At 43.7% G+C, this 13682-nt stretch overlaps 1 protein-coding gene across 6 annotated transcripts in view; it reads right to left on the bottom strand.

Moving 5' to 3' along the window:
- The window catches only part of MED13L (mediator complex subunit 13L), a 213543-nt gene that overhangs the window by 23617 nt on the left and 176244 nt on the right, over positions 1-13682 (bottom strand). For 5 of the 6 annotated variants that reach the window (XM_084819398.1, XM_084819399.1, XM_084819404.1 and 2 more), the window contains 5 exons: positions 8640-9090; positions 7541-7760; positions 5802-5990; positions 3038-3261; positions 1558-1700 (listed from right to left, as the gene is read on the bottom strand). In XM_084819398.1, the coding sequence (XP_084675524.1) occupies positions 1558-1700; positions 3038-3261; positions 5802-5990; positions 7541-7760; positions 8640-9090 (1227 nt within the window). The remainder of the gene's footprint in view (positions 1-1557; positions 1701-3037; positions 3262-5801; positions 5991-7540; positions 7761-8639; positions 9091-13682) is intronic. The other variant, XM_084819400.1, reaches the window with a different exon arrangement.

Below are 13682 nucleotides of genomic sequence, written 5' to 3'. Positions count from 1 at the left end.
GAGAATATAAGGAAGGGCATAAGGGGTTCCCAGCAGGCTACAGCACAGGGAAATGTGCTGGGAAGCAGGGTACCTGCTGAAAGACCACATCCATCAGGCTCCTTCAACTGTCACCATCAACGTCATTCCAGAAGGCTGCAGCATATGGAGATGAAATGGGAAGCAAGGCTGTTCCACCAGCCCTGCAGAAAGACCAACTGCTTTTCACTTCTCTCCCCCCCCCCCCCCCCCAATCACGACATGTCTTTTTAGATGGTAAGCCTGTGGGCAGGCAGAGACTGCTTTGTTTTTTTGACTGTATGTAGGGGGCCTTTTTGCCTGAGGAGAGGGATAAAAATGCATTAAATAAATAAACTGGTTTCCTAGTTTTGACAACAAAGTCACACTACAACACAGCAATGTTCTGCAACCTCTAGCACTATGTATGAGGTAGTACTCCTAACTTGCAGGGTCTCTTATGACTGTCTCTTTTTTGTTCATTCACCAACCCTAACTAAATTACTTGCAGGTAAATTCTACTGACCCCTTCATGGATCACTGCCTTGTTGTGGCGAAGGGGCTTGCGTAACTCAGTGAAGCCATAAGATATGCCGTGCAGAGCCACCCAAGACGGACAGGTCATGGCAGAGAGTTCTGACAAAATGTGGTCCACTGGAGAAGGAAATGGCAACCCACTCCAGTATTCTTGCCAAGAAAACCCCATGGAACGTATCACAAGGCTAAAAGATATGACGCCGGAAGATGAGACCCTCAGGTCGGAAGGTGTAGATAGCATCACCGATGCAATGAAGATGAACTTGAGCAGACTCCTGGAGAGAGCGCAGGACAGGAAGGCCTGGCGTGCTATGGTCCATGGGGTCACGAAGAGTCGGACACGACTGAACGACTGAACAACAACAACAACAACAAATTCTACTGCTTTCTTATTTTGACATGAAACTTGTTTAGGACCCTAGTCATTCATGAATACTGACAAACCTAGAATGGCAACATGAGCCATCCAGGGCTTTGTGAGTTTGGAACAGGGATGGAGAACCTCTTTCAGCCTAAGGGCCAAATTCAATTTCGGAAAGCTCTTGGGGGCTGCATTCCAGTGGTGGGCGCAGCCAAAGGCAAAAGGGATGGGGCCTAAAATACAAAATAAATACCAGCATACTATAGCTTAAAGCTACAATACCGCCAGTAACTAAGCCTTAGAAGAGGCATTTCAACCTTTTAGAAAGGGGAAAAAACTGCACAAAAGCCAAGAAACCTCCAAAGTTGGGGAAAGGGGCCATGTCCATATGGGGAACTCCAGAGGGCCGAATTGGGATCCTAGGAGGGCCGGATTTGGCATGAGGCTCTACACCCCAGGTTTTGGAATATGTAAACTTAAAGAAACAATAGATCATGCTTTCTGTTCTTAGAAGCCCACAAGGGAACATGTGGAGGGACACAATTATGGTCAACCAGGGTAGTTCTCTTCCATGTAACATCATAGCCATAATCAGCTTTGACCCTGAGCCAGTACCTTATTGCTACACTTAGCCACCTTTAAAGGCTATATGGCCTGTATACCTTTCAGTTCCCCATGGCCAAGTCGCCCAAGGCGTCCAATCACAACTCTCCAGGGAAGGGACGTCATCTGGATGATCCCAATGCACCATTCCCACAGCTTCTGCAAGCCAATTTTACGGGCTGATACCTTGCATCTCCTTGATCTATGACAAAGAGAGAGAGAGAGCAAAGAATATTATTGTATCTTAGTTTCCTAAGATATTTATGCTGTAGCAAATACTCATCCCTAGTAATATCACCCCATTTCAGCACAGAGGTTGCTAGTTGGATTCATGCAAGCCACCGTCTCTAAGCCAGGAAAGACTGCCCTCCAGATGTTTTGGACTACAACTCCCATAAGCCCCAGCCAGCATGGCAATGGTCAGGGATTATGGGAGTTGCAGTCCAACATATTTGGAGGACACCAAGTTGACCACGGCTGTGAGAGCTGGACTATAAGGAAGGCTGAGCGCCGAAGAATTGATGCTTTCGAACTGTGGTGCTGGAGAAGACTCTTACAAGTCCCCTGGACTGCAAGGAGGTCAAATCAGTCCATCCTAAAGGAAATCAACCCTGAGTGCTCATTGGAAGGACAGATAATGAAGCTGAAGCTCCAATATTTTGGCCACCTAATGCGAAGAGAAAACTCCCTGGAAAAGACCCTGATGCTGGGAAAGACTGAAGGCCAAAGGAGAAGGGGATGGCAGAGGACGAGATGGCTAGATAGCATCACGGATGCAATGAATATGGACTTGAGCACGCTCCGGGAGAGAGCGCAGGACAGGAAGGCCTGGCGTGCTGTGGTCCACGGGGTCACGGAGAGTCGGGCACGACTGAACGACTGAACAACAACAACAAAGTCGACCACCCCTGCTCTAAGCCTTCCATCTGCAATATTGGGATAGTAACACTGACCTACCTTACAGGGTTGTTGAAAACTACGTGTGAGCCGTCTGAAGTGCTATTCAAGTGCTAACTGTTCTTTTTTATGATTATCCAGAGGCCTCCTGTAGCAATAATCTACTTTAACATTTGACTTCATGTGATTTCTAAGTCATCCTTTGCCCATCATTTAAGAACGGTAGCACACATTCACGTGGATGATTATTTCTTGTTACACAGGCAACTGAACACGGTCTTTGTGAGCGCCATCAGGCTGAACATATGAAGCTGTCTTAAACGCAATCAGACCACTGGCCCATTAAGCTAAGCGCTGTGCCCTCTGACTGGCAGCAGCTCTCCAGGGGTTCAAGGAAAGAAAGGCCTTTCCCCAACAACTGCTACCCAAGACCCTTTTAACTGGAAATGCCTAAGGGACTTAACCTCACGCCCTGCTTGAGCATTCCTTGCCGACAGATGGTTGGCCGCTGTGTGAACAGAATGCTGGACTAGGTGGACCCTTGGTCCGATCCAGCATGGCTCTTCTTATGCTCTTAACCTGAAACCTTCTGCATGCAAAACACATGCTGAGCTAATCCAGAAGCCTAGTTTTCTACCCTACCTGTTTGGCAAATCAATGTTGACAATGCAGGTTTCCAACAACTCGCCACGCAGGTCGGTGCAGGAGGCCAGGAGCCAGCGCTGGTCATGGGACAAACAATACCCAACGAAGAGCACATTGTACTTCTGGCTGGCTTCTCCAAAGGTCTCCCCCAGCTCTGTCTGTTTGTCTTTGATGGGTGCCAGGATAAATGGAGGGGAGTACAGCTGAATGGGACTAGGCCGCTATAAAAAGAGGACATCACATACAGATATAAAAATGAAGATGTATTAGCGCCAAGTGCAAAATGTTACATAAATCACAATAACAGTCTCTCCCAGCTTGTGGTAAGCCATCTGTCTGAAGCAAGGGCTATGTGCAGATAATAGACTGTTGTATACCTCAAACGCTCGAGTTGCAAACATTTTAGGATCTACATGCAGTGGCCATTTCATACAAACTCCTCAGCACAAGCTCAGAACTTGGTTTACTGGACCAAGAATGAGCACTGTGCCCTGTGTGCATCTTCCTCTTCTCTCCCTCCTGTCTTACTGCAATAATTTCAGGATTTGTTAAACCAGTTTTCTATTATGTCTGAACTAGGAAACAGTAGTTTAAGCTCTAACCCGATTGCAAACCACTGAGTCAGAATTTAACCCACAGTTTCTCAGCTAGATGTAACAGGAAACTGTGGTTTAACAGACCACAGGAGCATTGCATTGAGGCATGAGAGATTGAAGGGAAGAGGGAGCACGCAAGCATATTGTTCATTCTTGGTCTGAGAAACCATGGTTTATCTGAATGAGATCATTACGGTTGAACTGGGTCACAAACCTAATATTTTCTTATACATGAATAGTAAAGTTTTATTCTTTTATCTTTGTTGTTCACTGCTCCAAAATCTTCTGATGTGGAGTGGTATATAAATATTGTAAATAAATCAATAAAGTATTTCAGCAACTTCCATCTAAAATATAAGCATGGGTTAACCAATCAAAGCCATAGCATTTGCCAAATAAGTCAAACCTTCAGGATAGGCTTCAACCAACTGTGTACGGTGGGTGGAAGAGCAGGTAAGGGGGAAAAACCCCATGGCTAGTTGCAGGGTCTCTTCAATCCCTTGCCCTCACACACTAGAAACCAAGATATGCCACTTAATGAGGATCATTTCCCACTTTCCATACCTGATACATGAAATACTGAGTTCTCAAGCAATGTAGTTCAAGTTCTAGATCGCAAGGCATTTTAAAAGTTTATACAATGAGAATACAAGGAAGGTAGGAAGAAAATGAAGGTACATATATGTTGGGTTTATGCTAAAGAGTAGTGAGGCTGCCAAACTTCTTAATTAGCTAGTTCAAAATATAAATTTGTCCAGTTTGTAATGTTCTGTCTGAGCTTAAGTTGTGATTAGTATTGAGGACATGGACAAACAATAGGATGAAAGTTACCATGCTCTGGTAACCTCGTCTGGATTACTGCAATGTGTTATACATGAGGCTGCCTTTGAAAATGGTCTGGAAACTGTTGGTCCAAAATATGGCACTGAGATTGTTAACAAGGACTGGTTGATATGAACATATCAGTGCTTTGTGATCTGCAGTGGTTTCCACTCCATTTCTGGTTCCAATTCAGTGTCTTCTCCCGTATATACCTGCCCAGACCCTAAGATCATCTCCAGATGCCCCTGTCAAACAAAGTGAGGCATGTGGCAACTAAGGAGAGGGCCTTTTCAGTGGTGGCACCCCAGTTGTGGAATGCCCTCCCCAGAGAGGCTCACCTGGCACCTATGTTGTGGTCTTTTGGGCACCAGGGGAAAATCTTTTTATTCTCCCTAGCATTTTAGTCTTTCATTTTTTGTTGTTGTTTTTAACTGTGTTGATGTATTTTTACATCTTGACACTGCTGCTGGCTTTTACTTTGGTTTTATACTGTAACTTTTAAAAAAATTATCATGTTGTTGTATTTTATGATTTTAACTTCTGTGAACTGCCCACCAAGCTTCAGCTATTGGGTATTATAGAAATGTAAGAAATAAATAAGCAAGCGAGCAATCCTGGGTAATAGCAAATTTATCATAAATAGAGAAAACAGATCACTCTTTTGCCAAGCCATGTTGACGTCAATGGAGATACTCTTTTTGGACTCACCAGCCAGTGCGGGAGCCACTAGGCAAGACAAATATGGGTTCCAACCGACTATGCAACTGACAAACACTTAGCTTGACAGTAACTCTTTCAGAAGACACTGTTTGACACCACATTTTTGTAAGATCATGGGTTGGATTATATGTTCCTGTGATGGTTTTTGCCCAGGCAAAGTTTACTGTTAATTATTCTAGTTGGAATTTCTATTAGCTGAAGGGCGATGAGAGGATGGAATCAGCAAATTTCAGCTGTACGTTTGCCTCAGTACAAGAGAGAGGCCTTGGGATGTTTATTAGCACATGAAAAGGAAGCATATTGCCCTTCATGGTGGAGGCTTCTAAAATTCAAGGGGAAAACTGCATCCTACTGACCTTTGCAAATCCAACTGCACAGTTAACCCATCTCATATATGGAAACAGTCTTGGAAACTATTGCTGGTTTGGGTTTCTCAAGCAGCAATTTGAAGCACTGCTGTGCAGGTCATTTGCACCATCCTTCTTGTGGTAATTTGAGCACAAGATGGTGATTTGGCATTTAGACTGAGTACAAGCTGCTATTCTGATTTTACTGGAAGTTTGTGAAACACACACACACACACACACACACACTCTCTTACTTCTCTGGGCTTAAGCACTCACCTCAGGGTTCTTGAGAGTCATCTCAATGCTGGCAGCTGGTCCAAAGCCAGTCAGAGACTTAATGTGAATCTGTGTGGGCAGGGGTCGCCTGCACTGGCAGTAGACTGAAAATGCCAGGGACTTCAAGTGCTGAATATAAAAGACCTGCTCGTCCTTCATGGTCTGGAGCATGTATTGGCAAGGCACAATCTAGAGTGTGACAAGAAAAGCCAGGATTAGAAGGCTCAAAATCAGGACCCCTTCACAAAACACATATTTGAGGTGTGCCCATGTAAAGGGATGAACTTGAGCACGCTCCGGGAGAGAGTGGAGGACAGGAAGGCCTGGCGTGCTATGTTCCACGGGGTCACGAAGAGTCGGACACGACTTAACGACTGAACAACAACAACATGTAAAGGGAGGAATGGAAGAAATCCAAGCACTATATAGACACACCATTCAGGGAGGTACAGACAGGCTGCAGTTCCCAAAGAGGGCAAACTCTGTAGCAAATCTGGACATGCAGTCTCCTAACATGTGAAGCAGCCCTTATACTGCTCCTTCTGCAACACCAGGCAGTGTTGCCTGGTGTTGTAGAAGGATCAGTTACAACTTTCAAGACGTAATCTGCTATCAAGTAAAGGGCCCTGTTATTCCACCGCTTAAACTATTTTCATCAGCAGATTTGATACAATCTTAACTCTACAACCTTCAAGAGAAACTCTGAAATCCAAGTCCCATTCAGAAAAGCTACGTTTCTAAGCTTAGTTCTCATGAAGAGCAGAAATGGTAGGAATCCTGTATCTGGATTGTTCCACTTCAAATGCAGTAAGGAACTCTATATGAGGGAATGCTCCTTCATACAAAATAAAAGCCTTGATATAGAAAGCTAGATGCCAAGGAGAAAAGTCCTAGCCTAACCTCCCTGACATGTCAGCTTTCTATGTGAAGGAACCCCCCACCCCACCCACAACCACAAATGGCAGCACATTCCATCATGTGAAACCCTGGCCTGCAGTAGAATACTCCAGACAAAGGTTGACTTCCTCATCTGTTGAGAATTAGGCCTTAGAGTCTCGTCTGCACTTCACTGAAGTCAATTATCTTTACAGATAAACTACCTGTATGTAAAAAATAGATGAGTTCTTGGGTACAAAAGACTCATAATGGATTTAACAATGTATGTCTCTTAACCACAGTCATCTTTATGTCTATTAGCCACAGTCATATTTTTCTGGGGACTTGTGCACCTCATCTTGCCACAGAGACAGCAGAAATATGTCAAGCTTTTCCAGCACAGCTAGATTGACGAAGTAAATGGGATTAGCTCAAGACATTCATTTGAATGATTTGTGCAGGATTACTGTGTGGGTAGGCTATGAGATGTTTGGTGTATGTGCTCTACTCTATATTACATAAATTTAAGTTCCACTCCACAGCCACAATAAACCTCCCAAAGAGGCGTTGCTCTTAACATTTTGTGCAAACTGTGCTCCCTGGAAGAATCTCGAAGGGAATGTGCTGCACTCAATCAGTCTTGTATTGCTGCCTTGACTTCCACTGGCAAAATGCCATGTGCTTGGAAACCAAATTACAGGTGCATGGATATAAACAAGTACATGAAGAGCTGTCAAGACCACTACTTAGCTGAAAATGTAAGAGTCATTCTGGTCTCTGGTAGCGCACGCTCTTCTCCCAGCCAGCTGAAGCCGCTGCACTTCCCCCCTTTTTACACACTTCTGCAACTCTGGAAGGATTACCTGGAGAATGAAAGAATTCCTCATGTTTTCAGGGAGGCTGCTCAACATCTCTGTGTAACACCGCATCAAACTCAAGAGCCAGAAGTTGGCAGAGGCGGATTCCTCCTCTGAAGTATAGGTGAAGGGATCCACCATATAAATGACGACAGCTGGGGGATAGGTGTGGCTATCTGCGGACTCAGGTTCGGTGGGAATTCCTATCCTCTCCCTCTCTGCAGAACTATAAAAGAACAGAATATTAAATGCTAGTTTAAAAGCTCCTTTGCAAGATACAACCTATGGGGAATCCGTGCGTGGGAAACTGGCACAGTGGGCAAGTACAGCAACAGAGAAAAGAAAAAATGCTCCAAGGGGGGAAAAAAAGTTTGCTCAAAAGGCATTTATCATAGTGCGGTAAAAATGAATTATAAAAGCATGCAGTTTAGTATTAAGGGTTATCTTGGCCTACACCAAAACCTAAGAGAAGGCTGCAACAGAGCACAGGCCATAGTCCCACACAGATGTAAGCACATTTAAATGCTGAAATCAATGGTCTTAAGTAAGCGTAATATTCTGCGCTGGATTGTGACCAAAACGTTGGAAAAGATCACCAACCGTCATCTAATGCAAGGGTGGGCAGACTTCAGGCTTCTGGGATCTACTTTGTTGTTTTTTATTAGAACATTGAGATCCTCCAATTTGAGCCAGGTGCAAAATAGTAGCTCAGGAGGATGGACACATGCTATGAATTAAGGAACAGGGCGCCCTGAGCATGTGCTCAACCCAGAAATGTGTGAACAGAACATCTGCAAGTACTGTACACATGCTTACAAAACCTTTCACCCAGAAATCCATCCCTGGCTTCCTCCAAGGTGATCTTTTTCAACAATCTGGGGGGGGGGGGGAGAGAGCTAGTTGTTGATGTTATTAAGACAACTGAGAATCCAAAACCCTTGCTGATCTAATGCAAATTATACAGCGATCTACCAGTGTCTTCTGCCCACCCGATCTATTATGTTTAGATTACCTATCGAACATTCTCTCTCTCGCTCTCTCTCTCTCACACACACACACACACACACTAAAACCCACTGCTGTGATGCTCGTTCACTGGTCTTACCTTTCCTGCCCTTCTTGTTGCTGTTGAGATGAGCTATGTCCCGTCTCTGCATCTCCTCCCAAGACTGTGCTTCCTTGAGGTCTCTCTGTGGAATTTGCCCCAGGAATTGGGTTTTGACCTTGAGGCAGGCCACCACTGAACCCTGAAGAGGAGGTAGTGCTTGTCTGGTTAATACTGGCTACAGAGGAGGATGCTGACAGCTGTGGCACTGTGGACCCCGAGGCTGAACTGTTGCCTGATGGGAGGCCTGTGGTCCCACTGTTGGGTGTGGAGGTGAAAGAACTGCCAGTTGGGGGAGCCCCAGACGCAGCAAGGCAGGCCGAACTCGGGGGAATTGATGCCGCACTTCCGGATATTGTTTGTTCCTGGTTTGGCGGTGGCGGCGGTGCAGTCTGGTGTTTAGGTGGCGTCAGTAGGCTGCTATCAAGTTGCAGAGTAGCTAAGTAAGGTGCTGAAGGAACATACAGATGCAAATATGTCAGAGCTGTGTGGAGAGGAAGCCTCGACAAACCAGCACCTCAAATTGTCTAGGCCACCCTCCAGATGCATTGGACTATAACTCTCGACATTGTGATGTTGGCTGGAAAAGATGTGAGCTGCAGTCCAACACATCTGGAAGGAACCCTGATGGGGAAAGGCTTCTAGGCTTTCAAAATAGCAGCAAGGCAGGGCCACCTGGAAATCGGGCTTCCTGCATCAAGCAGGGGGTTGGACTCGATGGTCTTGTAGGCCCCTTCCAACCCTGTGATTCAAACAGAATATTTCCATTTTAAAAACTTTACTGAATGGGAGTCAAGTGCCTTTGCAGAGTTCCTGCAATGTGACGAGTGGGAAGAAAGAAAAAACATGGACTTGACTTGTTATTGCTAGTTCAGGTTTTGGAAGCCAGAAAAGCATTCCAGGAACTGGCTCACTGTTTACACTACTGACAAATTTAATTGGTATGTTCGTAACTTAGGACTTGGCATATAGAGTTACAAAGCTACCAGTTGCTCTGGGGTACACAAGAGCAGGACAGTCTGGCCCCATTCATTAGTTAGTGGACCAAGAGCTTCTGGGACCCTTCCCCACAAGAACTCCACCAGGAAGGGAAAGGCAAGTGGGATCATGTACCATCTAAGCATCACCTTTAAAGAATTATCCCTAATTCCTGCTGAGACTGACCTGAAAGGTTTTCATACCAGAATTTCTTCTGGCTGTTAGGTTCAATTATTTATGATCTTTCCCCAAATTTCTTTAAGTCCATTTGTATTTCCCATTGATTCCACTGTTAGAATTTTATAGATTTTGGAAGTTAGTCCCTTGGGGTATGATTCCAAGCTGATTATTAACTGTTCGGAACTGATCAGAGACTTGGTAGCTTGTGCTCAGATATAGGGTTCGAGTCAAAATGAGTGATTTGGTTAATTTGGATCGAATTGTACTGTACAGTTGATAAATCTAGTTGATTTGCAGGCCTGATTTGGGGATCATTCCTATAAACAGATCTTTCAGCCTGTATAGATTTCTGGATTTCCACAATTTATAATGTTGGGATATAACTGAATTTTTCACACAAATAGGGGCTTGATCCAGGATTGTTGTTTGGCTAGTTGTTGCCAAATGTATGGATGAGGAGCTAGATGGGGATGAAAGGATATAATCAATCCTTGTATAGGTTGAGTATTGCTTGAAATATCTGGTGAAGTCTTGTTCATTGGAGTGAAAATATAATTTTCTGTTAAAACCATTCTTAATTCATTATTTTTAATCTTTGTTTTGATTAATTTTGGGCACTTTCTATCCAAATTAAGTTAATTTATAAGGTTAAGATTACCTTTCACAGTGTGAATTTGTTTGCAAACTGCCTTGGTTGGCTTCAGAAAAGCAATACAGAAATTTAGATAGATAGATAGATAGATAGATAGATAGATAGATAGATAGACAGACAGACAGACAGATAGATAGATAGACAGACAGACAGACAGACAGACAGACAGACAGACAGACACCCCCCCACCCCCACACATAACTTTACCTTACTTAAAATCCTTTAAAGAGCATAATGAGGTTGGACTCAATGGTCTTATAGGCCCCTTCCAACCCTACTATTCTATGATGTCTATTTTTAAATATATCTATCTATCTATCTATCTATCTATCTATCTATCTATCCCTATTTGGGCTATACATTGAAACTACAGTGATTTGTTGTTTTCCAACAGATCTGTTAAAAAATACATACCTGCCTCTGGTACCTTGCAGAACATCTGTTATATCTATTTCAAAATGTTTTTTCTAATAAAACTGTAACCCCTCTAGCTTTAGAGGTGCCTGGAGCAGTGTAACTTTTTTTCAATCCAAGATGACTTCAATAGGCTCCCATTGCCATTTTTGTGGGTTTTGTGGGACCCCTGACATTGGACCTGATATTAAATGATATTATTTTAATGTCAGGCATATGATATTAAGTGTGTACTGTATGAAATAAAATGAATTTCAATCCTTTTTATAGTACTGTTCTATCTCTGGTGTCTATTATTTCCCTGAAGCCACCCTAGCACAACAACCTTACAAAACTTTACAAACCATGCTAAACAAGGCCTTAACAACATACTAGCTCAATTAGATGAGACACAACCCTTGCATAGTCTCAAGCAGGATGAGTGTAATATCCAACATCAGTTTTCAAGAGGTTAAACACGGGAGTGTAAAGATGCTCCTCCTGCCTCCAGGCAATAAAAACTATATATAATATAAAACGTACAACACAGCATAAATGTATTATAAACTTGACTAGAATTAACAGCTATTTTTATCTTAATTGAAGTTTACTGAATGCCACCCATCCACCACTTTTCACTTTCTCCGGTAATCAGGTTCCAGGATCACTGTTATATGTAGAGATGCATGAATAATGGTTAAATTAAGGGGGCTTTGATGCTGCTGCATCTCCTTTCCCCGATTTCTTCTTTTTCTTGTGGACCTCACACCACGCTGCAATGTTATTATCAGGATCTTCAGATTCTTCAGTGTCTTCATCCTCCTGATCCCCCAGCTTTTCATTTGATGTTGAGTAGTGTCAGTAATTTTCTGTAAAGGAGGCATCCTTTTGTGCGGTAACTGTATGGGTGGATTTGTTGTGGGTGACTATCATCTTGGTTAGGGTAGTCACAGTGATAGGACATTCCTGTGTTGCATAGAGTTTCTGTTAAAAAGTAGTAAGGCCCCCTATTTTGAAGCATTTCAGCCGAGAGATACTGAAAAAATTGAAGTCTGCTGCCTAAATAGTAGATAACAATCTGAAAGTGAACAGAGTTATGAAAGGTATCTTTTACTGAGCTGTTATGGGGTCAGATAATTATAATCAGAGGTCTTCTTCCTGTTGGAGGTTTCAGGGCCAGAGATCAATGCACACATTCAATGCCTATGTGCCCCAGTTCCAGGTCCGGAAGATCTTTGAACATTTTGAATAAAAGCCCAGTTAATTTTTGATCATCTGAATATTCTTTAAGGCAAGGGTGCTGAACCTCAGAGCCAGGGTCCCAATCAGACCCTCCGGGGTTCCCCAGTTGGCCCAATACCCATTTTCCTGACCAGCAATTGTTTGGTGGGTTCTTGGCTTTTGCACAATTTTGCACAATTTTTCCCCATTCAAAAAGGTTTAAATGCCTCTCCTAAGGGTTAACTACAGGTAGAAAGAGCGTCAAGCTAAAATATGCTGGTATTTTTAGTATTTTGGCCCTGCCCCTTTTGCAGCTGGCCCCACCCACCACTGGAATGCAGCCCCCAAGAACGTCTCCAATATTGAATTTGGCCGTTGGGGTGAAAGAGGTTCAACACCCCTGCTTTGAGGCCTCTCACACATAGATTAGGGCAGCGACTGCAATTTTCAAGATCTTCAATCCAGTTGAGCGGGAAGGTGTTTGACTGAGAGCTGCAATTTCACTTGTTCAAGAAGGTCCAGTCACAAACACTTCATCTACCATTTTAGAGAGGTCTGCTACTGTTTTGGAGGTATTTAAGATTCTTTATTCTAGCGGTGCAACAGATTCCACCTATTCAGTTTTAACCTCATGTTTAAGATCCACTATTTCCCCCAAGGTTTTCATTAAGAGTGTCCAGGCCCCCTCTGATGTCTTAGGCACTTTGGGCATCATGACAGGCCCACTGTCCTTGTCAGACTGGGTACTGCTGGTAAGGTGATTTTTGGAGCTGACGTAAGCTTTCAAACTGCGATCTTAGTTCACTGGGCTGCTTGGAAGTATATCCTGTTAAGTCCACACAGGATAGTTGGATTTTGATTTTTGGGGGGTTATTTATGTGATTATGAGAAGAAAATCTTCTTAGATCTTAAAAAAAGTTAACACATTAGAGCTATCCAAGCCTTAGGGATAGAGTGCGACATAGAGGTTCATCAAACGAGGCTGAAATCCCGCATCCTTACAAGGGCTTTCAGCTTCCAGATTCTTTGCAGGATTATGAGCAGTTCCTTTACATGGGTGGATGCTTAGTTTGAACTGAGGAAAGTCCTTCCTCTGCAAGTATATGTTTCATTTTACAGACGCTAGATGGCGCTGTGATGATAGTGCTTTGCCGTCATTACACATAGTGGATAGATCAGATTAACATCCCTTGTTGCTTTATCTCTGATGTTTTTGAAAGTGGGATAAAACGGGAAAGCACAGGAGGTGTCCCGGAGGTTGGCAACATCATGCAAAAGACCCGCAAACTTTCATGAGTGGCCAAACACAAGTGTGCAATAAATTGCTCATGTAGAAATGCTCACAGAGCATGTGTCCCTCACCAGAGGGAGGAGGCATGTATCTGCACAGATTGGAAGGATTCCTGACTCCATAAACAAAAGCATGGCTGCATCTGATATGTCAAGGCCTTTTCCTCCAGTCCTTACAAACCCTGCACAGTTACCATGGATGACTCACCTAGGTATGGGCCTGATAATTGGCATGTGTGAAGGGAGGGGGAAGAGAGAGAGAATGAACACAAACCTGGTAGGTCAAGTGCATCCTCAGGGGCCAAACATTGCTTATTCCTGCTCTAACT

The sequence above is a fragment of the Heloderma suspectum genome, chromosome 13 (assembly GCF_057233095.1).
Source record: "Heloderma suspectum isolate Gila_16-S chromosome 13, 16-S_ref, whole genome shotgun sequence".
NCBI classification, from domain to species: Eukaryota; Metazoa; Chordata; class Lepidosauria; order Squamata; family Helodermatidae; genus Heloderma; species Heloderma suspectum.
The sequence above is the reverse complement of the archived record's forward strand: the minus strand, read 5'-3'. Positions and strand labels throughout refer to the sequence as shown.